Here is a 23,974-nt window from a genome sequence, read left to right as displayed (position 1 = left end):
CAAGATTGTTTTATGCTGCGAGGAAGCTTATTGCGATGCATTGGTTGGATGAAAGACCACCAGGTAAAAAGGAATTTGTTAACAAAATAAATGTTATTGTCCTCATGGAAAGGAATATATACATCAAGAGAGGTCAGAATACAAAATTTGAAAATGTGTGAGGCGAATGGATGGATTACCCAGGCGTGGTGTTTGCTGAGTTATTGTAGAATAGAATGGGTGTCGTTTAGTTGCTTCTGGAGGAACTTCTACATGTACAGTTGAGCTTTTGCAAAGCTGGGTATAACTTTTTCAAGAGGTGATGTTTTAGTTTTATAATATTGGATAAAGGGTAGGGGATTGGGAGGAGAGAGGGGGGGGTGGGGGGTTCACTGGGTAAGAGTGTTGCTAACGTAAAATGGAAAATGTATTAATCTGTTTTGTACTCATTGTACCTGTCTGGAATATGTATCAGACTGTGTTACATTCTTGCCATATGCTTTAATAAAAACTATGCGATTTAAAAAAAAAAGAAAGAAAGAAATTTAAAAAAATAAACTAAAAGTCAAATCTGTCAAAATAAAAAAAATATTAAAACGGTAAAAGCAAAGAAAAGTGAAAAATCTAAATACCAGGATTGCATTTTTTTTAACACTGTACCTCCCCTCAAAAGTGAAAAAAAGCAAACAAAACATTGTATGTACCCCAATATGCTACCAATAGTGTTGAGCGATACCTCCCGATATTTGAAAGTATCGGTATCGGATTGGATCGACCGATATCCAAAAAATATCGGATATCGCCGATACCGATACCCGATACCAATACAAGTCAATGGGACACAAATATCGGAAGTGATCCTGGATGTTTCCCAAGGTCTGAAGGAGAGGAAACTCTCCTTCAGGCCCTGGGATCCATATTCATGTAAAAAATAAAGAATAAAAATAAAAAATATGGATATACTCACCCTCGGACGATCCCTGGCTGTCACCGCTGCAAGCGTCTGCCTCCGTTCCTAAGAATGCAGAGAGTGAAGGACCTGCGATGACGTCGCGGTCACATGAGCGGTCACGCGACCAATCACAAGACCGTGACGTCATCACAGGTCCTACACTCACTGCATTCTTAGGAACGAAGGCTGCCGGTTGCACCGCTGCGAGCCAGGGGCCGTCGGTGGGTGAGTATATACATATTTTTTATTTTTATTCTTTATTTTTTACATGAATATGGATCCCGATCACGATTCCCGATATCGCAAAAATATTGGAACTCGGGATCGGAATTCCGATACAGCGAATATCGGCCTATACCCGATATTTGCAGTATCGGAATGCTCAACACTAGCTACCAATAATAACGTGAGCTCCGCACACTTCAAATAAACCCTCACAAGTTTAGCATTAGTATAATTGTACGGACATGCAAAATTTCATTGTTTGATCATTGTTAATCATTGTTACCGCAGTAAAAATAAAACCCTGAAACAATGGCGTAATTTTTTTTTCACCATTCATGCCATTATCCCATTCCTTGATGACATCGCACACACAGTGAAACATGTTGGGGGAACGTGTGCTCTAGATATTACTTGTCCTATTCTGATATACAAGGGATGGCACCCCGGGGCGTCATCAAATGAAGTAGAAAAGTTGAACTTGATGGACCTTTGTCTTTTTTCAACCAATGTAACTATTTGAAATAAAAGTGGCTACCACAAAATCAATAATTATAGGCAGATTAGGGACAATATTTTAATAATACCCTGATAGCTTAAATTAATTATCTTTACAATGCAAAGTTTTAGGTGTTGTCAGAGAGGGATTTCAATATGGGATTCTCCCCTTTTTGTTTATTTCCTTTCACCGAATTTTAATTAAACAGTACAATAGATAGTTGTAATAATTATAGGGTATAACTCAGGAGACTCTTTGCGTGGAACAAGACAACTACAGGACACAGTTTTATAAGTGGTAAAGTCTATATTATCACACAGTGATTCAAACAGGTGCAGAGAGAAACTCAAGTCCACAACACTTGGAGTAAATATTAAATGCAGCTTAGCAGTCTATAGGAAACTTCAGAGGAAAATGCAATCAAGCAGAAAGTCTATGAAGCACAACTATTCTTGAGGATACTTGACATGAATAAGTCCTTGCTTAGTCCAGACACAGATAGATATGCTTATAAGGCAGTTCAAATAATATCTTAGCTCAACCAGGGAGGCCTGGGTAATAGTCTCAGGTTCTTGCAGAGCAGCAACAGCTTACATGTCCAGCAAATGCAGATGGAAGTAAACATGAGCAGCAGATGAAGGAGGATTAATGGAACTGGTGTATGCAGCAGGAACTCAGAGCAGAGTAGCAGGATAACCCCACAGGTTCACAGGAGCAGGTATATAGCCAGGGAGTCACCAGAGGTCAGGAGCTGGATGCAAGGCAGAATACTCTAGCACAGACTGAAGGCTGGGGTGGAGTTTTATAGCAGGAAGACACAGTGCACATGAGACCAAAGACGCCATCTTGGAAAAGGGCAGTAATGCACAAAAGGTAATAAAAATGTTCAGAGTCCTGACAATAGTAAAATGAATGGTGCCATTCAAAATGACCACTTGTTTTGTTAAAAGCAGAAACCCTCAAACAACCCTCGGAAAAAAAAAAATCTTTATGACTTATGGAAACAGAGGACAAAAAAATGAAAGTACAGAAATAAAAATTGACCATTATGAGTTAAAGCCTTGTGTCTATTGCTCAGATTAGATCAATTTCTATATGTTTGAACCATTTTAAGACAAGTCGTGGTTATTTTTTAGGGTTCTTCTGAAAGAGCGACGAGCTACAACTTCCTTGCTGGCAGAAAAACTTACTGTTGAACTTGTGGAACATATTTCAGTAAGTCTGCTTTATGAGAATGAGTCATACATGTCTATGAGGGTCCCACCTTTGGGAACAATCGAGGGGCTGTGTGATGTCAGAAACAATGTATAGGCTTTATCTAGTAAGTAAAAGTATTAGATCCCCCTAGGCTTGAGCGGAGGTTAAAAGAATCTCAGGACAGGAACCGTCTCTTACCTAATGGCACCCCCAATGTAATGACTCTGTTGTCGGGTGTCCCAGGGCCAGGGTCTCCTTTCCTGTCCCTAACACTAGGGCGCCCAAGCTTGCCCTATTCTCCGGATTACTTCTGATGGTGAAGACTCTGGGGCCACATACCTTACCTTAGTTCCTGAAACCGCCCTCAGTCTGTATCCTTCCCACACCCAGGGAATAGGGAGTAGTAGTGTACCGTAATACACCAACCAGACTAACAAGGTAACACGAACAGGGATAATTAAAAATACCAAATATACTCAGACAACAGAGGAATGCATCAGGGAGTGGAGTATGGGGTTAAACCAAAGTAGGAGACGAAAGAGAATTATCACACACTCAAAACCTAGCAACAGTCACAGATAACTCCATCAACGGCCTTCTCCAATAACAACCACCAACAACCTCCAGCCATGCAGCATAAGCTACTCTGACAATGAGTTATTGCCAGGGCCTAGATTATATAGGAGAGGGGAGTAGCTAACAGTGAACAGCTGAGAGCCTTAATGCAGGAAAGCTTCCAGGAGCTCTCAGCTGAAGTGATTAACCCCTGCACTGCTAATAGAAACCTGCACTATTTAATATGAAGTGCTTCTAATCAGTGCGGAGTAGGAGAAATCAGATGCTGCAGTCTTCTGGCTCCTCTCTGTCATGGTAAACCCGTAACACCCAGCTCCTCTTTCGATTAGCCGGCCTGGTGCAATGTTACATGTGCATCACACCATAACAATGATGTTACACCAAGTAGAGCCAGAGATGCCATCAGGTTAGAGGTGGTTCATAGTGCTCCCATCCAGCGGCTGCACCGGGTCCTGCCAATCAATGTGTATAATCTCCAGTCAGGACAGCCTTATGTAGGTGACTGGTGCTGTCGCTCAATCCAACACCTAGGCAGGTTATTGTATAGTAGGGAGTTACCTCACTTAAAATCATGGCAGTACACAGGTTCGGCTAAGAGCTCACAAACATCTTTGAGTACAGCATGAAGTTTCAACTTAAGACGAGTGAAACTGCAACCGCTATTGTTACTCTTCAAGAATAAGAGCCTACCAAGTTTGAGAGCATCCGCCAAGTACTGTACCTCTTCAGGAACTGGAACCACAAAGCTTGTACCACTGTAAAAGACTGTAACCACTAAGCTTTGGGCCTGTCAGTGAGAAAATAAATACTTTTTCTTGCAAACACAAAGAATTTATGCAACATTTCATGTGAGCAGATGACTTCTCCAAACCCATGCCCCCACCTACTCCTTTCTCCATAGACAGCTGTAACCTGATCTCTCAGTGAAGTTGATAATATCTCTTATCTGCTTCATGTGCACAGATTTTATCAAGCAATCAGAGGAAGAGACAAAGAGCCTGATCTATAAAATATTCTGTAAAAGGATATATTACAAAGCTTATTTTCTTCGTTGTACTATTTAAAATTGTTTATCGTTGTAAGCGTAGTTAAAATAAAAAATGAATTAACGGACTGCAGTAGATAACATCATTAACAACTTCACAATCTAAAACAATCAGAAAACGAATTATTAGCTAATGTACCCTAGGTCACCAGAGATATTAGATTTTGACCCATAAATACTTTGGAGGACCATGAACACTACCATAAACCACATCACCATCGTAGACCACAAGGTATACCACTAGACCAAAAGGCGCCAATGGGTTTAGGCGCCAGTTATAGTATTTTAGTAATAACCTCTTATACAAATGTGGGATTTAGTACATATAGAAGAATGGCCCAGTGGGTATGAGGGACAGTTCATTCATTTCTTTGTATGTTTTAGAGGACTATACCTAACCTGGAGAACCAGATCAAAGCCAAACTTCAAAAGGCAGAGATGAAAGTGGAGATGATCGGCGCAGGTGTCCCGGAGTCGGAGTCAGAGAAACTGTCATTTCTCATAGAAGTAAGATCCATGTGAGGGGAGTTTATAAACTCCCATGACTTCGATATATACAGTATGTCCCCCACCTGTAAATACAGTTCTATATCCTATATACGCCGGCTCTCACTGCATTCCATTCCTATGTCCTCCACAGAGAATCAAACGTTTTGTGGATGAAATCACTCAGTTCTCGCAAGGAGAAGAAGAGGTCGCAGAGGGGAAACAGAAACTTTTCACAACCATTCGAAAACTATTCTCTAAATGGGAAGCTAAACTGAAAGAATCCGCGGATGATTGTAAGTATAGATCACGAAATGCACAACCGTACAGCAAGACTGTGTATAGGGGGAGGAAAGAGACAGCCGCTCTGAGCATAGATAGTCAATTTCGGACCAGAAAGTTTATTCATTGATTTAAAGTTTTATGCTTTTAAACTTTGTAAAACTTTTTTTTTACAACTTTTTTATTTTTGACTATAATAGTATCTTTATTAGAGGCAATAACATAACTCCTGCTGCTAACATAGAATACTACATTAGTCAGCAACAGATCCATTTTTATAAGTCAAGGAGCTTTTACACAGTTTATTTAAGAGGCAACATGCTTGATGGTTGCAGCAGCTAACAAAAGGCAACATGCTTGATGGTTAACCGTAGTTGACTGGCACCTAAAACATTGTAATTTTCATTTTGCCACTATTCCACTGCCTCAGTCTCCTGCAGAAGTTTTACTTAGCTCATTTACACGCTTCTGCACCATTCCCTCCTAATTACCACCTCACAGGTCTTCACACTTAGGCATAAGTCACTTATCTATCTCTTCCGTAGTCATCCTCTTCACACACAGACACCAGCTCTCAAACCCTCTCTGATGTAACAAACTTTTTGCCCTTTATGATGGCCAATTTTTGCCCTGTTGCATTCTTCATCCACATCAATAAAACTCTATTCTCTGTGGTGGCACTTCTGCTCCATCATCCTCACTCTCGGGGTGGTATTCACTGTGTAGGGTAGCTAGTCTTACTCCCCTGGGATACACTCTGCAATAACTTGCACTTAGGCACTTATTCTCCTCTGTACACTAAGCCCCGAGGTGTCCCAATAACTTGCGAGTGTCACTCCTCCCCACTTGCTAGCTACCTAAGATGCCAATAACTTTTCTTCAGTCTCTTGGCTGGTGTGACTGTTTACAACATTTGCATAGATGATATCAACTGGCCAATGTTTTTTTTTTAAATGTTACATCTTATCCTTTGCCTTTCAGTCCCACGGGAATTAAAAGATGATGTTAATTCTTTTGAGAACCAACATCGTGGCCGGGAACTTACAGGATTTATCAATTTTAAAACATTTGAAAACATTGCAAAAAATCAAATCAAAACATATGAAGAGCCAGCCATCAACAAGCTGAAAGAAGTCACAGGTAAGAAAACATTCCTGAAGTAAGTGACAAAAAAAAGTGTGTTATAAAGCGTAGTAAAGCATGGGCTTCACTACATTTCTGGACTGTTTTAGGTACATGGTACTGATCGCTTTTTTTTTTTTTCTTTTTTTAGAATGTGTCAGATCAGCTTTTCATGCCACAGCAGTGAGACACTTTGCCCATTATTACAATCTTTACAGAAGTGCAAAGGTAGGATAAGTATTCTGTTTTATCATTTGTAAAATTCTATAAAATAAATCAAATTGAACTTGAATACCGCCTCGTAATTTCCAACTTATAAAGCGTTAGGCCAATAATCTCAGGTCAGTGGGGATGGAACGAGGGCACAATGACGATCAGCTGGTGGAAGGAGCGATTGTGCTTAGACCAAACCTGTGTTCTCCTCATTGCTCAGATTGCTCTTTTCGCCAGAATTCTGCACATTTAGTAGCGGTTGTGCATTTTATCCACTTTTAAGCAAATCCTGCCGATCGTCTGCTTAAAGTCAGACCTCCACTGATCTGATATTGTTCATAGAATCATAGAATGGTAGAGTTGGAAGGGACCTCCTGGGTCATCTGGTCCAACCCCCTGCTCAAAGCAGGATTCCCTAAATCATCGCAGACGGATGTCTGTCCAGCCTCTGTTTGAAGACTTCCATTGAAGGAGAACTCACCACCTCTCATGGCCGCCTGTTCCACTCATTGATCACCCTAACTGTCAAAAAGTTTTTTCTAATATCTAATCTGTGTCTCCTCCCATTCAGTTTCATCCCATTGCTTCTAGTCTTTCCTTGTGCAAATGAGAATAAAGATGATCCTTCTACAATGTGACAGCCCTTGAGATATTTGTAGACAGCTATTAAGTCTCCTCTCAGTCTTCTTTTTTGCAAGCTAAACATTCCCAAATCCTGTAACCGTTCCTCATGGGACATGGTTTGCAGACCGGTCACCATTTTGGTCGCTCTTCTCTGAACTTGCTCCAGTTTGTTGATGTCTTTTTTAAAATGTGGTGCCCAAAACTGGACCCAGTATTCCTGATGAGGTCTGACCAAAGAGGAGTAGAGGGCAATAACGACTTCACGTGATCTAGACTGTATGCTTCTATTAATACATCCCAGGATTGTATTTGCCTTTTTTGCTGCTGCATCACTGTTAGGGCTGGCGGAACGCACCGAATAGATTAAAGATGGTAAAGGTGCGTTCGCAGCCCAGGGTCCACCGTGCAGAGATGGAACCTGCTGCTAAGTAATGGCGGCACTAGATGGTGGTACTACACCCGAGTAAACTTGGGTTCAGGCACCGGTAAGAACTAAAGCGAACTCTGTTGCTTCACAGAGTCGCAATGAAACAAATGAAATGCTGTGCCCTGTTAGCAAAGACAGGATGCAGCAGATGAACGCTAGTGGGATCCCTGAGACTCACCCCCACTAAGCTGGTGATTGATCCCGCTCTTACCCTCGGTGGCTTTTGAGCCCGCGCCTGAGGACGCCCCGAGTCTGATGCAGAGATCAAGCGGGAGTTCCCACCCTACACTGACCAGTTGTCAGGATAAATTAAGGATACAGCACAGAGTGCGTGCAGTGCCAAGCAGGCGGATACTGCTGGCTTGACGCAGTACGGATCGTGGTGTAGGGTAGCACTGTCAGGCCCTAGGTAGCTCCAACATTCACAAACATTCAACAACACAAGGAATGGGAATGATTAAGGAGCAATCACCAGAACAAACACACATCCACACACACGATAATAGGCCATGCAAACCTTTTATAGCTAGCAAACAAAAAAGACCTTTAGGACAAATTAGTATATAATGATTATAAATATCGGTGACCGTGAGCCTAAATAACCCGGCCACCACAGGCATTAGCCATGGAAACACTCCACCCAGGATGTTTAACAAAAAGAAGAAAAAATTGGAGTGATAAAATCCACCAAAATTGAGTAAAATCCAAATGAATTTTATTTGAATAAACAATTACATATGTGGCATTTTAAAATATACATAACATCATATAAAAGGACCTAAGCTGTGTTAGAGCAGAGACTCAGATGCAGCACCACATGCGGACCGACCAGACACCGCGGTAAAAAACAACATTTAACAATACGTAAATAAAGTGCTCGTGCAATTAAATAGTTAATATTTCAGCGTGCTAATACCAAGGATAGCCATAGAAAAAGTCATAATGACTATTAGTCTCAAGCTATGCTATCAATGCTCTCCTATGGTAGGCATACATGAAAATTCAATAAAATGATTAGTTCTCACCCATTCCGTGTGTGCGGCCGACCTGACACGGAATGGGTGAGAACTAATCATTTTATTGAATTTTCATGTATGCCTACCATAGGAGAGCATTGATAGCATAGCTTGAGACTAATAGTCATTATGACTTTTTCTATGGCTATCCTTGGTATTAGCACGCTGAAATATTAACTATTTAATTGCACGAGCACTTTATTTACGTATTGTTAAATGTTGTTTTTTACCGCGGTGTCTGGTCGGTCCGCATGTGGTGCTGCATCTGAGTCTCTGCTCTAACACAGCTTAGGTCCTTTTATATGATTTTATATGATGTTATGTATATTTTAAAATGCCACATATGTAATTGTTTATTCAAATAAAATTCATTTGGATTTTACTCAATTTTGGTGGATTTTATCACTCCAATTTTTTCTTCTTTTTGTTAAACAAACCTTTTATAGCTGCAGCACTCAAGGACCTTCCTAATGGTCCAATAGGAGCTGTTACAGGACCTGAGCGTGTGACCCCCGACTTCCAATGGGAGGTCATCCTGTGGGCATGCTCAGTATGGGAAAAGCAGGACTTAAGGTACCTTCACACGAAGCGACGCTGCAGCGATAGCGACAACGATGTCGATCGCTGCAGCGTCGCTGTTTGGTCGCTGGAGAGCTGTCACACAGACCGCTCTCCAGCGATCAACTATGCCGAGGTCCCCTGGTAACCAGGGTAAACATCGGGTAACTAAGCGCAGGGCCGCGCTTAGTAACCCGATGTTTACCCTGGTTACCAGCGTAAAATCTAAAAAAAACAAACAGCACATACTTACATTCACGTCCCCCTGCGTCCACTTCCTGACTGACTGAGCGCCGTACAGTGAGAGCAGAGCGGTGACGTCACCGCTGTGCTGCTTTCACTTTCACTTTGCGGCGCTGAGTCAGAGGAGGAAGCAGACTGCAGGGGACGCAATGTGAGTATGTGCTGTTTGTTTTTTTTACATTTTACGCTAGTAACCAGGGTAAACATCGGGTAACTAAGCGCGGCCCTGCGCTTAGTAACCCGATGTTTACCCTGGTTACCAGTGTAAAATATCGCTGGTATCGTTGCTTTTGCTTTCAAACACAACGATACACAGCGATCGGACGACCAAATAAAGTTCTGGACTTTATTCAGCGACCAGCGACATCACAGCAGGATCCTGATCGCTGCTGCGTGTCAAACGAAACGATATCGCTAGCGAGGACGCTGCAACGTCACGGATTGCTAGCGATATCGTTATAATGTCGTTTCGTGTGAAGGTACCTTTAGTCCCTGAAACGCCTGCTCGCTGCTAATCAGTACTGCCTACAAAGGCAGAGCCTGGAAAGGTAGCAGTAACCAAACACACAGTATCTGATTGAGCCAGACGCTGGGACCGACGTCTCCGCTGAGCAGGCTCCACTGCGGCTGGAGGAGAATGGGAGACCGCCGCGGACATGGTTCGAGATTCCCCTTATGCAGCGGCGGGAACATTTTTACATGTGCTGTTGATTAGCCCTATTCCTCCCATTCTGTATATGCTTTTTTCATTTTTATTGCCCAGATGTAGTACTTCGCATTTTTCCCGGTTAAAAAACATTCTGTTAGTTGTTGCCCACTGCTCCAGTTTATTTATATCTTTTTGAATACTCTCTCTCTTCTCTAGTATTAGCTATCCCTCATAGCTTTGTGTCATCAGCAAATTTAATCACTTTACCTTCAATTCCTTCATCTAAATCACTGATAAAAATGTTGAACAATACAGGGCCCAGGACAGAACCTTGTGGTACCCTACTTGAGACATTTTTCCAACTGGATGTGTAGCCATTTATGACCACTCTTTGGGTCCGATCACTAATCCAGTTATGAATCCACCAAGCCAGTTGCCTCTTCCATTCCATACTTAGTCATTTTTTCAATAAGGATTGTGTGAGATACTTTGTCAAATGCTTTGCTGAAGTCAAGATATACTATATCTACAGCATTTCCCTGATCCACCCAGTCAGTGATTCTGTCATAGAAAGAAATTAGTCTGACATGACTTATTAGTTACAAACCCATGCTGATTCTGGGTAATCACTTCATTCTTATCCAGGTACTTACATACATGTTGTTTAATAATTTGTTCAAAGATCTTTCCTGGTATAGATGTCAGACTCACCGGCCTATAGTTCCCTGGGTCCACCTATCCTAACTAAGCACAGACCTTCTGATTTGGAAAACTGATAAACCCCTTTAGCCCTAAGATCCTCCTTAAAAATGCAAACTTTCTCACATATTTGGCTTTTGTGCTCCAAAAAGACTCCATGTGCACACGGCCTTATAGGAAGTTTTTGGCTGAATTGTACAGACATCCATGACGATTTCCAGTTAGGCTTTCAATAAGGCTGATCCTATCGGTGTCACAGGAGATAAGCTGTCAGCAGCGCTATCTGCCAGAGGTCGTTCCCATTGAAAAAAATAAAAGCTCTTCCAAGCCGAGCATGCATGTGTAAGAGAAGTGGGGATGATTCGCTGTTCACTCTGCTGACAGCTACCTGTAGAGTACGGTCACCCTTAAACTCTGCTGATGCCAATATTATAGATATCAGTCCAGTGTAAATTAATGATGAAGCCACTAATCAGAAGATTTGCTGATGGGGAATGGTGGATTTTTTTCAGCCCTATGTTTTGTAGGGTCCTGCACAGTTCTTTTCGTAATTGTCTTTTTTTCACCTAATTCATCAGGAAAAGCTAGAAAATATCTGCAGCGACCAACAAAGGGAGGCTGAAAAAATGATCCATACACAGTTCAAGGTCGAAAAGAACATTTACTGCCAGGACTCGATTTATGGTGGAGCTCTGAGGAACATCCGGGCAGAGGCAGCTAAAGAGGCAGCTAAAGAGGCAGTTCTTACTACTTCTGTGTCTCCTTTTGGATTTTCTGGAAAGTCACAACAAAAAAAGAAATCAGCATTTTCTGTTGAGGAAATGTCTCAACACATCGAGGCGTATTTCAAGGTCAGTTCATTACGATGGTTAATATGTCCTCAGATTTACAGTAGATATGATCTATAGTGTGAGTAAATCCGTCCATCGATTATTCGGCTTTCTATATTTCTCTAGAATACGACCGCCCGTTTGTCAAACCAGATCCCCCTGATCATTCTGCACTACATGCTCCATGAATTCGCTGACAAGCTGCAATCACAAATGTGGTCTCTGATCCAAGACAAGGAGAACCTCAGTGTGTTACTGATGGAGAAGGAGGATGTGGCGAGGGAGCGGAAGGAATTGAAAGACCAGATCCAGCGCCTCCGTGCCGCCCAACGGAGATTAGCCAGATTTCCATGCTAGAAATCTCATGATTAGTCATATGTTGCTAGAAGCAGTGGAACCATTAGTGGCTCGTTCCTGGATTCTTTCTTCTTGTGGCCAGTTTCCCTCTGAATATTTATTCCAGTTATCTGTGATGTCGTTTTTAGCAGTTTGTTCTTTCCTCAATGTGAGAACAATGTTTCCTCCATACATTTAGTCCCTGTTTCTAACTCTTGGTCATCAATAGTCTGACTCACCTTGGTCTCCAACGTAGACCCGTCTGTAGTCTTCTCACTGCAAGTACCCAAGAAAGAAATTATCTCCTAGGATCTGATTGGTGGAGCCCTTCCCAGAGAGTAGCGGGGGAAGCTTCTAGAATGTCTATATGTGGCTCCCCTGAGGATCCAGTCGCCACAGAGGTACTCCACCTCAGCCAGAGTTGTGGTACTCTGCTCGTGGGTAAGGAGGGGATACTACCCAGTACCAACACACTAGCACCAAACACTAGACCTCTCCAGTTCTGACGAAGGAGCAAGTCTCCGAAACGCGCGTCAGGGTGACGTGCTGACCTGGGCTCCCACACACAGTGCCACTGGCTCTTGAGGTAATACTTTCAGAATAAGCTCCTTAAATGTGTAAGGCTAATTGTTAGCGACACATTTGTGGTAATATAACTATAGGGGCATATTATAGTAGATATGAGCAGTTGGGGTTATGTGACCAGGCGACTGATATAAGTGATCTAAACAGGGTGCAAGGTTTTTCATGCAACTTAACTTTAGGCACGACTTATTTATAATTGTAATATTCCTGTGGAGTGGCCCCCAAGCGCAGGGCAGCGGGGTACTCGGTACCGAGTCTCTCGGTTCTGGGGATGTCACGGTGGCCTGACCCGGTCCGTGGTCCTGTTAAGGGGCGCCCAATTAAAGATGTAGGTGACGGTGTAGGTCGCAGTAAATGACGAGGACACAGAGTTGCAGTCTCTTTACCTCTTTACTGAAGGCTTCGTCATCTGCAATCCAGAGCACTGCTAACAGGGCTGGCTGAGACCGGCCGGTCCGAAGGCACATCCAGAGTTCCCTTTGCAGGTGGAAATCAGTAGCCTACCTACTAGCGCCTGGGTGTTGTAGTACTTCCCTGCTGAGCACCACGGGATAGTCCTCACAACTGTCGTGTATGTTTCTGTTCTCTCTCCGTCCCCCAGATGATATGGACAGGACGCACCCGTATGACAGGGTAGGCCTGGAGTTATTCTGGGACCCTAGAGACGCCCCTCTCCCACAATTGCCTCCGTTGTCTTCAGTAGGTGATTTAGGTGAGACAGCCAACCTATAATTAACTGCCCGGCCGTAGTTCAAAGTAATGCGTAGAGTCTATTACTTCCTCGGCGGTCCGGCCACCGGCTACACGCCTCAGAAGGATGTTGCCGATCTCGGGGCACGACTCCTACTGGTTCTATCGCCTTTGTGCTGTGATCTCGTTTCTCACTTCTCCATAATATACTTCGCTTCGTGTCCTTTCTTAAGATACCGCCGCAATGAAGTGCAGGTGCGGCTCCGTAACAATCTGTCCTGTGCTAGGCCTCTATAAGGATCCCACCCCTGACAGGGACCCCCTGTGTCTTTCCAAGTAACCTCTTCTCTCACTAGATGTTACCTGGGCAAAACCCAGTCAGCTTCTCCCTAACTTCCTATCCAGCCCCCAGTTTTACCAGAGTGTGAGGAGTGGCCTAATACATAGAACCCTTTGCTCCCCCTGGTGGCCGGAGTGTGAAGTGTAGTGTGTGACTGTGATACCTGGTCAGGTGAACTCCTTTAGTGCCATCAGACGTACCATCACTCCCCTTAGTGGCGGAGCGACAGTACTGCAACGACCAGGTCTCTGGGGCGCTGCACCTGCACTTATCATCTAGCTGTTTATTATAACATCCTGGTGGCTCATAATCTGTTAAATATAGGTAGGGTATTTGACCTCATATTTATCAGCACTATGCTGACTATTATATTCAATAATTCTGCCATATATGGTATATATGAACATTAATTGTGGTATGTCCTGGTCAAAACATCTCTTTTGCACGGTTGCACTTTTGCCTTTTTTGCACATGTTCCCCTTGAACCCCATTTCTTCTGTCTTGTACATGCAATAAAGAATTTTTCTATATATTTTTGGGATCGTCTGGTCGTAAATGTGGTTTCCACACCCCCGTTGTACAGGGAGGGACTAGGTAGAAGGTGTGGGTGGAGAGAGTGGCAGTTGTGAGGCGTCAACAAGAGGGAGGAGTTATTGAGTCAGAGAGAGGAGGGAGGAGTGAGAGGAAGCGTTTGAGAGAAGCTCCTGAGAGAAGGAAGAAAGGAAGGGGTTCTAGGGGCCAGGGAAGTGAGGATTCCACCCTGGGCGCCCGAATCCACGCAGACCGTCGTCAGGTGGAAGGACCAGGTTGCAGTGGGGGAACCGCCCCACAGACTAGTGGAGGAACTACAAGGTTCAGCTAGCAAGCCGGAGGCTGTGGTATCTGTATGTGCCACAGTCACATCCACACACACTTGCTGAAAAGCTAGCCACATAGGGTCAAGGGGACCAATTTCACTTTTATTGGATATAAAATCCCAATAATTGAGATATCTTCTCAGCATGCTCTATTAGTAAATACCAATAACTAAAATGTTTTGTAATTTTTCTACCTGGAGTGTTAGTTAGTGCTTACCTGCTATTATTGTGATTTTTTGCGCTTACCTGCCATTATTGTTATTTTTCTGCGGTTCAGAGGCATTATTTTAAATTATATGTGTAATGTTTGTATTAATAAAGTTATAACTTTTTAAACAAAAAAAGAAACAACACTTTTTTTGATTTAGCGCGCAGTTAAATAATTGCATAGTTGGTCAGTATGTTTATAGATTTAGTAGAGTGTTACCCATCCCAAGTGTGAGGTAATGGGTCTGGGTTATAGGTTTACATGTAAAAAAGATAGTAGTAGAATAAAAATACAAGGGAGACCTCAACGGATGAGAAAAATAACTGGATAAGCTTAAAGCAAATGAGGTGTTTCAGTGCTCTGGGCGTGACAGAGCACTTAAGAGTCTGCATCACAAACTTTGTTTCCCAGCTCCAGTCGCTTTAGTTTAATGTATAGCTCAGGTGCGAGGAAATCAGACAGAAAGCTATCAATCAGGCTGAAGCACTTAACTGGGGAAATGCATATCATAAGAAGTTCAGGGAGCAGTAAACATGGTCAGTTAAATCTATCTGATAACACTGACTCGGACTTAACAAAAGTTAACTCATTAGGTCCCAAATACTTTGATTGCTAATATTTCAGCATCAGAGAGATGGAATTAAAAAAACAAACAAACATTTTATTCCTCTATGAGAACATTATTTCATTGTGTGTCCAGTTCAACATGAAATATTTGTTGAAAGGTTCTCCTTAAGATTGCCAATTGTATGTGATGCCGATACTACGCGTGGGCTGTTTTTGCATTATTCTTTTTTGGGGACGCTTTGTGTACCAGACCTAGCATTTTTGGTTGAGAAGTCCCGGAGACTGCAGTCAACAACTGAGCAGGTCAAGGCGTATGGAGCAAGCCAGAGTCTTAGCAACACTGAAGTCTTCAAGACACAGATGTGTGTCCTGGTGAGCCTTATATAGACCCAGGTGGATACTCGCATATGATCACACCGGCCATCTGCAAATTCCTTCGTGGACACAACAGAGTTCAGAGGACTGGGATGAGGGAAGCAAAGCACGGATCCAGGACAAGTGCATAACAAAAACGAGTTGTGGTTGTGTCTACAAACGGTGGTTGTGTTCTTCACAGCTGGTATCCACCAATGTATGCTCACTGTATGGTGGTAGTATCATGGTTTTTGTACAGTAACAGCATGGTCATCTGCTTAAGATCCCCATTACCCAGTATGAATAGAGTACACCACCGTAGTTGTCTACATGGTTACCTATGTTTGAAGCCCACTCAGATGTTTCATCTTACTCTGTGCTGAACCAGTAGCTACGTCTCAGGCCCCAGCATTTACAAGCCAGAAACTGCATGCATAATGCCAGTCCTCATTATCAGTGCAGTATCTGAAGTTGGATGACCACCCTGTGAAAGTATGGTGGAAAAAAAGAATCCAATGATCTGGAATTCTCCTGTAGCCATACACTATTCACAACAGACCGTAGGGCACAGATCAGAAGTTCAAAGTTGGACATTTTTCCATTTATTTTGAGAAAAGGATCTCAGTTAGAAATTGATGGCAGTAAAATATCTATAAAAAAGTTGTGCTCAGTCCATGTCCACCATTGTGAAGCATCTCCTCTTCTTCTTACAACACTCGTATAAACATTTGGAAGTGAGGAGATGATTTCTGGAGCTTTGGCACAGGAACATTGTCCCATTTTTGTCTGATGTAGGATTCTCGCTGCTCCACAGTTGGAGGACTTTCGTGAAGTTTTTATTTCATATTGCGACAAATGTTTTCTATTGGTGAAAGGTCCGGACTGCAGGCGGCAGGTTCATCACTCAAACTCTTTTGTGAAGCCATGCTGTAGGATTGGAGGCAGTATGTCTTGCTGAAATATGCAATGTCTGCTCTGAAATAAATGGTGTCTGGATGGAGCAGATGTTCTAAGACCTCTATATAATGCTCAGCACTGATGGCGCCTTTCATGTGTGTGCTGCCCCTGCCATAGACATTATTGCCCACTGTACTATCAGACATTCAGGAATTGTGCGCTGATAACAAGCTGGCGGGTCCCTCTCCTCTTGAGTTCGCAGGACACGGCGTCCATGGCTTACATAAAGAATTTCACATTTTGATTTCTCTGACCACAGAACAGTTTTCTATTTTGCTTTAGTCTATTATGAGTAATCTTTGGCCCAGGGAAGACAGCAGCTTTTCTGTATTATACTGATACTTGGCTTCTTTCCACGATGGAGCTGTATTCTGCATTCGTGAATTGCACGGAGAACTGAGTTCACAGACAATGATTTCTGAAAGTATTCCTGAGCCCATGCAGTGACTTGTAGGGTTGACGTATGCCTGTGTTTAATGTGGTGCTGCCTAGATCAAAATCATCCAATACTGAGCGCCGACCTTGTCCATTGCACACATGGATTTCTCCAGAATCTCTGAACCTCCTGATGACATTATGTGCTATAGATAGTGAGACATTCAAAGACTTTACAATTTTACGTTGAGGAACATTTTTCTGAAATTGTTTCACAATTTTAGTACCAGTCGTTCACAGATCAGTGACCTCTGACCATCTTTACTTCTGAGAGACTCTGCCTCTCTAACGTGATCTTTTTAAACAGTCATGTGGCTTAGTTGAAAATTGACCCTCCCGCTATTTTTTATTAGTACCTCTTTTTTTTCCGGCCTTCTCTGACCCCTCTCCTATCTCTTTTTGAGGTGTGTTGCTGCCATCAATTTCCCAATTACTTAATTTTTTTTTTAAATATAATGGAAAAATGTAGAATGTTCACCTTCTGATCTGTTCTATGTTCTTTTGTAAGTGAAATATGGTGATAAGAGATTTCCAAATCATTGCATTCTTGTTTTATGTACATTTTACACAGCGCCCCTACTTTTTGGGAATAAGGGTTGTATGTAACATGTATTGTGTGTGTGTACATGTGTATGTAACATGCAGGCACACATTCACACCTGAGAGTTTATTGGCAATTACCAAACAAACTAGAAGAATGATGTTCATTCATCGGGCGATTGGGTCATTTATGTCTGAATGTTTTTGTGTGATGGTACAATATGTTAGCAACTGGGTCTCACTTTTAATTTTTGCCCAGGGCCACGCTTTGTCTAAGACCTCTCTTTCCTAGGACCCGATAGCTCCTGTTCTCTCCCGACACCCAGTGAATTAATGACCACTTTGGCCAAAGGAGGAGGCGCTTCCTATTAAATGTAGACACAAGCGCTTGTTCAGCCTTGTATATACAGTGATAGAGAAGGCAGCGACCGTAATAAACCATCTCTGCCCTCCACTATGGGGAGTCCAGCTGTGGTTAACAGCCGGCTCCATGCTCCCACAGCTGTTCTACTTTGATGTTTTTGAACGAATGCAGGGTAAATCGAGGAGTGTCAAAAAATGTATAGTCTATGGGCTTTTCAGAAATATTTAAACAAGCCGTCCCTGGCACGCGAATATTTATGGATATTCTTTTTTTTTTACCACTTAGACACTATCGGGAACGTGAATAATGCATTTTGTCACTACTTTCTTTATTTCATCATTTTCTTTTGCTAAAAAGATTATATTTATTATTCCTTTCAGGAAATGTTCGTTCCTATCTGCAGTTTGTCATATACAGTTGTGCTCAAAAGTTTACATACCCCGGCAGAATTGTTTGGCCTTTTTTCCAGAGAATATGAATGATAACACCAAAACTTTTTCTCCACTCATGGATAGTGGTTGGGTGAAGCCATTTATTGTCAAACTACTGTGTTTTCTCTTTATATATCATAATGACAACCCAAAACATCTGATCACATCTTATGCTTTCAAACATGCGGGGTCACTTTAGTCTGACAATAAGTTCATCCATTCCTGTCATTTCTGGCTATGTTTTTGGACACATCAACTTAGACAGCAGAGTCGCCCTGTAGCCACAGCATCACAGGTGGAGAGATTCATCTAACACATCCTAAGGCCTGTTTCACACGTCAGTGGCTTCGGCACGTGTGGTGACAGTTTCCTCACGTAGCGGAGACACTAACACACGTAGACACATTAAAATCAATGTGTCTCTGCACATGTCAGTGATTTTTCGCCGACCGTGTGTCCGTGTGCAAAACACGGAGACATGTCTACGTTTCTCCGGCAGCACGGTCTGCAAAGCGTCCCGCACAGGTGCACACGGAGAACAGTGTGCACTCTCCTCCATGTGCACGTACCGCCGCAGGAGAAACAGCGCTAGAGTTAAGCGCTGTACCCTGCTTTTGGTGCTGAAGCCGGCATTCATTCCTTCTCCCCAGCAGCGTTCGCTGGAGAGAAGGAATGAAAAATCAAGGTTTTGTTATTTTTTTTGTGTTTAAAATAAAGTTTGTGGTCACCTCCCGCCTCCCCCCCCCCCCCTGTGCGCCCGCCCGCTTGCATTAAAATACTCACCCAGCTCCCGCGATGCCTCCTCTCAGCGCCGGCAGCTTGTCATGTGTGAGCGGTCACGTGGTACCACTCATTACAGTGATGAATATGCGGCTCCACCTCCCATAGGGGTGTAGCCGCATATTCATCACTGTAATGAGCAGTACCACGTAACCGCTCACACATGACAAGCTGCTGGTGCTGAGAGGAGGCAACTCTATCGCTGTCTCCTGCACGGTCCGTGTGGTCCTCAGGCGGCACACAGCTGCCGCACGTGTGCCACACTGATATGCCACGTGAGCACACGGACACGGATAACGCTGGTACCGATTTTTCCGGTACCGGAATTATCTGGATGTGTGAGACTGGCCTAAGAGAGCAAGTGATTCAAGGCAGTGACTATAGCTGTATTTATTGGCACTATGAGAGAATAGTACCATCTAGTGACTAATTATTGGAATAGCAAAACCTTAATCATTACTTATTTAGGCTACGTTCACATTTGCGTTGTGCGGTGCAGCGTCGGCGACGCAACGCACAACGCAAATGTAAACGCATGCACAACGCAGCGTTTTGTGACGCATGCGTCCACTTTTGCATGGTTTTTGGCGCAGAAAAAACTGCATCATGCAGCGTCCTCTGCGTCCTGACGCATGCACCATAGTGACGCATGCGTCACAAAACACAAGTGCAACGCATGTCCATGCACCCCCCATGTTAAATATAGGGGCACATGACGCATCCGTCGCCGCGGCTGCGCCTGACGCAACGCTAATGTGAACGTAGCCTTAATTGTTGACTGTATTTCTAAAATGTATTTAATAGAACCTTTTTCCATTTGTACTTTAGATTAAATCAAGGTTTATTCCAAAATTTATGGAACGGTACTTTGGGATATTTGCACTTTAGATTGAGTTGAAAGCTCATTGTTAACAATAATATTTATTGCTTGCCGTGAAAGTTGTTGCTTACACTTGCTGCCATATAGTCAGTAAATTTTTGTTGACTTTAAAATCAGCCTCCAACTTTCCAGTACCGTTTTTTCCTGCATTTTAAATGATTTTACTGATGAATTAATAGATTTAAATATTTTATATCTATTTTGTTGTCACTTTAAAAAAAAATTTTTGTTCCTCAAAACATCAGTCAGGTAAATGAAAAAATTTTAATTAACAGTTTTAAAAAAGATGGGCAAAAACGTTTAATCATAAAATCCACAAACACAACCTCAATGTGAGTATAGAGGTACGACGATGAATTGCAAAAGTATTGAAGATTAAAAAATGTAATTTTTATTGACATCAGGTAAATTTATATAATACTAGCTGAAGAGCCCGGCGTTGCCTGGGCATAGTAAATATCTGTGATTAGTTATAGCACCTCACTTCTCTTATTTTCCCATCACGCCTCTCATTTTCCCCATCACATCTTTCATTTTCCCCCTCACATCTCTCATTTTCTCCCTCACTCCTCTCATTTTCCCCCTCACTCCCCACTAACACTTGTCATTTCGACCTCACATCTGTCATTTTCCGATCACTCCACTATTTTCCCTCACTCCTCTCATTTTGCACTCACACCTTTTCATCTCACACCTCTCATTTTCACCTCAGTATATACATGTTTGTCATCTCCCTTATATATAGTATACACCTGTATGTCATCTCCTGTATATAGTGTAAGATTGCGCTTACTGAGTGTATTGGGGGACACTCGCTTGGCCACGATATTCAGCACACGGGCACGGTTTTTTCAAACAAAGCAGTCTATATGGTTTATTATGGCATCATAAACCACAGAAAATATGAACAACCAGCAAACAGTCTTTACATTAGTCTTCACACCATAGCATACGGCTATGAAACCGCGGTCACTAAACACACTGAACCCGTGTCCAGTTATCGTGGGTGACCGCACGCCATACAGTTGATTAATGTCCATGGAGCACAACAGGCACCAACGTATGACATTATCCCTCAGGACAGCCACCCGCTTCACTGTGACCTCCTTAGTCGACAGTATCACCAACTGTTTCGTCTCCAGTGCCCAGTGCACACTACACGCTTCTACTGCCTTTTTAAAGGCCTCATGCACACCCTCTCTGGTACACGCATATTGCGCCTCTTCGGGTACATCTATCACGCACTTGAAGAGCGGAGTCTCACTCTCTTCAGGAACGGATGGCTCCTGCTTTGCCATGGACCTTTCCATCAAGGCACCTGTCACAACCGGGTGACTATTTTGTTCCGCTTTTAGCGCCAACTCTTTCTCTGGTAGAGGGCCTCTTAATGCTTCTCTGAGCACTTCCATATCTTCCCTTAGGGTCTTATACACATTTTGCCAAGTGAACAGGTGATCTCTGAGCTCAGAGACTTCCTTCTCCAGCTCATCCACCCTGTGCTCAGCCACTTGTCTCAGGACCCTTTCTTTTTCAACATGGTCTTTCACTGTCTCTTTAACCATTTCTATTTCGTGATCCCTTTCTCTTTTGGCTAGCACGTGTCGCACCATCACTTTTTTAAATATCCTTTCAGATGGGCCAACTTGCTCACCCACACTCTGCTGCATCAGAGTTTTACCTATTTCTTCATTAACAGGTTCAACCCTCTCTTGGGCTTCAGTAGTGACAACTTTAGCCTCGTCCTGTTTCACAGGGACTTCAGAGTATTTCACACACTCCAGGTCCTCAGCATCTTCCGTCAAATCTTCACAAGGTGCAACTGGTTCAGCCCCTTTGCCTCTTTTACGTCTCCGGCGACGGGAGGAAGACTTGCCATTTGTACCTGAGTCAGCCTTATTGCACTCTTTCCCACTGGCATCATCATCTGAATGGGAGTTGCCACCATAGTCTGTCTCACACCCCACAACATTGTGAACCCTCAAGTCACTCTTTAACCAAGTGTCAGCTTCACAGGCTTTATTAGCCAAGTCACTTAAAGTCATCTTGGGGTAACCGTCAGGTGACATGTCCGTAAGTTGGGCAGACGCACCTTCCCCACTGGTCAACCCGTCGTCTGACCCATCAACTTTGGGAGATATAAATACTTTAAGGTATGCAACCCCACCAGCGGAGAGCCCTCCATTCTCCTGTTGTAAAGAAGCTCCCTTCTCCCACAAGTCTGTGAACAACCTAGAGTCCCGGCCAACTACCACCGGGCAGGGTAAGTTTGAGACTATGGCGACATTATGTATTGCACTATCCCTGGCCGTCTCGAGGACCAACCTGGCCACTGGATAGCCCTTAGTGTGTCCATGGATGCAGGTGACCCCGACCTTCCTACCGGGCATTTAAAATCCTTCAGGTGCAACTCTCACTAGAGTCACCGGGGCCCCAGAATCGACCAGTCCATGCATTTCCATCTCATGCACCCGCAGGGCACACCCCCGTAAACTTTCACCAGGTGGATAGTTCACACAGCACACTGGACACACGTAACTTACAGGCCCTGGGCACCCATTTGTCTGCGGTACCTCTTTTCGGGCTACAACGCCTTTTTTTGCTCCGCCCCCTTTTGGGCAAGTGCTCCGCTTTTTGACACCACCCCTGTTCGGGATACAGCCCCCTTTTGGGATTCCACCCCTTTCTGGGCTACTACCCCTGTTTGGGTTACCACCCCTTTTTGGGACTCCGCCCCCTTTTGGGCAACCATCCCTGTTTGGGTCACCGCCCCTTTTAGGGACACCACCCCTTCCCTGGGTACACCCCGTGGACTCCCCCACAGCACTCAGACCCCAGTTCGCACAGTACAGCACTATGTCTCTGGGCTTGTACTGTCCCTTTAAGAGTCTGCACAATCTGAGGAAGGGGAAAAAAAATAAAAATTTTTTTTTTCTTTTTATGTCACTTCACCAGCTCCTGCTGGAACCGCCACAGCTCTCGCTGCAGTCACATACAACCGACACCTCCGGCTGCCAACCACAAGCCACTGCAGCTCCGCCTGCTGCGGAACCTCTTGCTGCAACTGCAGCTACGCTCCACAAGGCTCTGCACGGCTCCACTGCAAACTTTGTGGACCCGCCGATCCACAGCAAGCTGCTTGTCACCTTTGTAGACCCGCCGATCCACAGCAAGACGCTTGTCACCTTCGTGGACCCGCCGAGCCACAGCAATTAACTCCACATGTGCGTCCTGGATCGTTGCCCGCTTCGAGCACCATATGTAAGATTGCTCTTACTGAGTGTATTGGGGGACACTCGCTTGGCCACGATATTCAGCACACGGGCACGGTTTTTTCAAACAAAGCAGTCTATATGGTTTATTATGGCATCGTAAACCACAGAAAATATGAATAACCAGCAAACAGTCTTTACATTAGTCTTCACACCATAACATACGGCTATGAAACCGCGGTCACTAAACACACTGAACCCCTGTGTCCAGTTATCGTGGGTGACCGCACGCCATACAGTTGATTAATGTCCATGGAGCACAACAGGCACCAACGTATGACATTTACCTGTAGGTAATCTGCTCCTGTATATGTAGCGCCCCCACTGCCGCAGGGCCGAGGGGTACCCGGTACCGGGCCTCTGAGTCTCTGCTCTGGGGTTGTCACGGTGGCGAGGCCCCGGTCCGTGACGCTGCCGAAGGGCGCACAGTATCTGATAGATGTAGATGGTGGTGGTGGTGCGGTGCAGTAAATAATGAGGACACCAGGTTACAGTCTCTTTACCTCTTTACTGAAGATCTCTGGGTCCTCAGTCCGGAATACGGTTCACCAGGCTACGCAAGTCCGGCCGGCCCAATGGCACCTCCAGAGTTCTCCTTGCAGGTGGAAATCTGTGCCTTCCCGCTAGCGTTATGTGTTGTGGTCCTCCCCTGCTGTGCTTACGGGATAGTACCCCACAACTGTTGTGTCTGTTTCTGATGTTCCCTCACAACTCGTTCGGATGATGTTCTTCTCCTCCGTCCCTCCCTGATGTTCTGGTTAG

General features: G+C 43.9%; 1 protein-coding gene across 3 annotated transcripts in view; it reads left to right on the top strand.

Annotated features, from left to right (window-relative positions):
• LOC143815040 (interferon-induced GTP-binding protein Mx2-like) overlaps positions 1-14,102 on the top strand; it is a 34,778-nt gene extending 20,676 nt beyond the window's left edge. For 2 of the 3 annotated variants that reach the window (XM_077293849.1, XM_077293847.1), the window contains exons 9-15: positions 2,789-2,867; positions 4,855-4,977; positions 5,111-5,252; positions 6,220-6,378; positions 6,512-6,588; positions 11,368-11,640; positions 11,746-12,111. In XM_077293849.1, the coding sequence (XP_077149964.1) occupies positions 2,789-2,867; positions 4,855-4,977; positions 5,111-5,252; positions 6,220-6,378; positions 6,512-6,588; positions 11,368-11,640; positions 11,746-11,976 (1,084 nt within the window). In that variant the 3' untranslated portion in view covers positions 11,977-12,111. Of the gene's footprint in view, positions 1-2,788; positions 2,868-4,854; positions 4,978-5,110; positions 5,253-6,219; positions 6,379-6,511; positions 6,589-11,367; positions 11,641-11,745 lie in introns of all 3 variants that reach the window. The other variant, XM_077293848.1, reaches the window with a different exon arrangement.
• The last annotated feature ends 9,872 nt before the right edge of the window (positions 14,103-23,974 follow it).

The sequence above is a fragment of the Ranitomeya variabilis genome, chromosome 3 (assembly GCF_051348905.1).
Source record: "Ranitomeya variabilis isolate aRanVar5 chromosome 3, aRanVar5.hap1, whole genome shotgun sequence".
NCBI classification, from domain to species: Eukaryota; Metazoa; Chordata; class Amphibia; order Anura; family Dendrobatidae; genus Ranitomeya; species Ranitomeya variabilis.
Note: the sequence above shows the minus strand (reverse complement) of the source record. Positions and strands in the feature narration are given on the sequence as shown.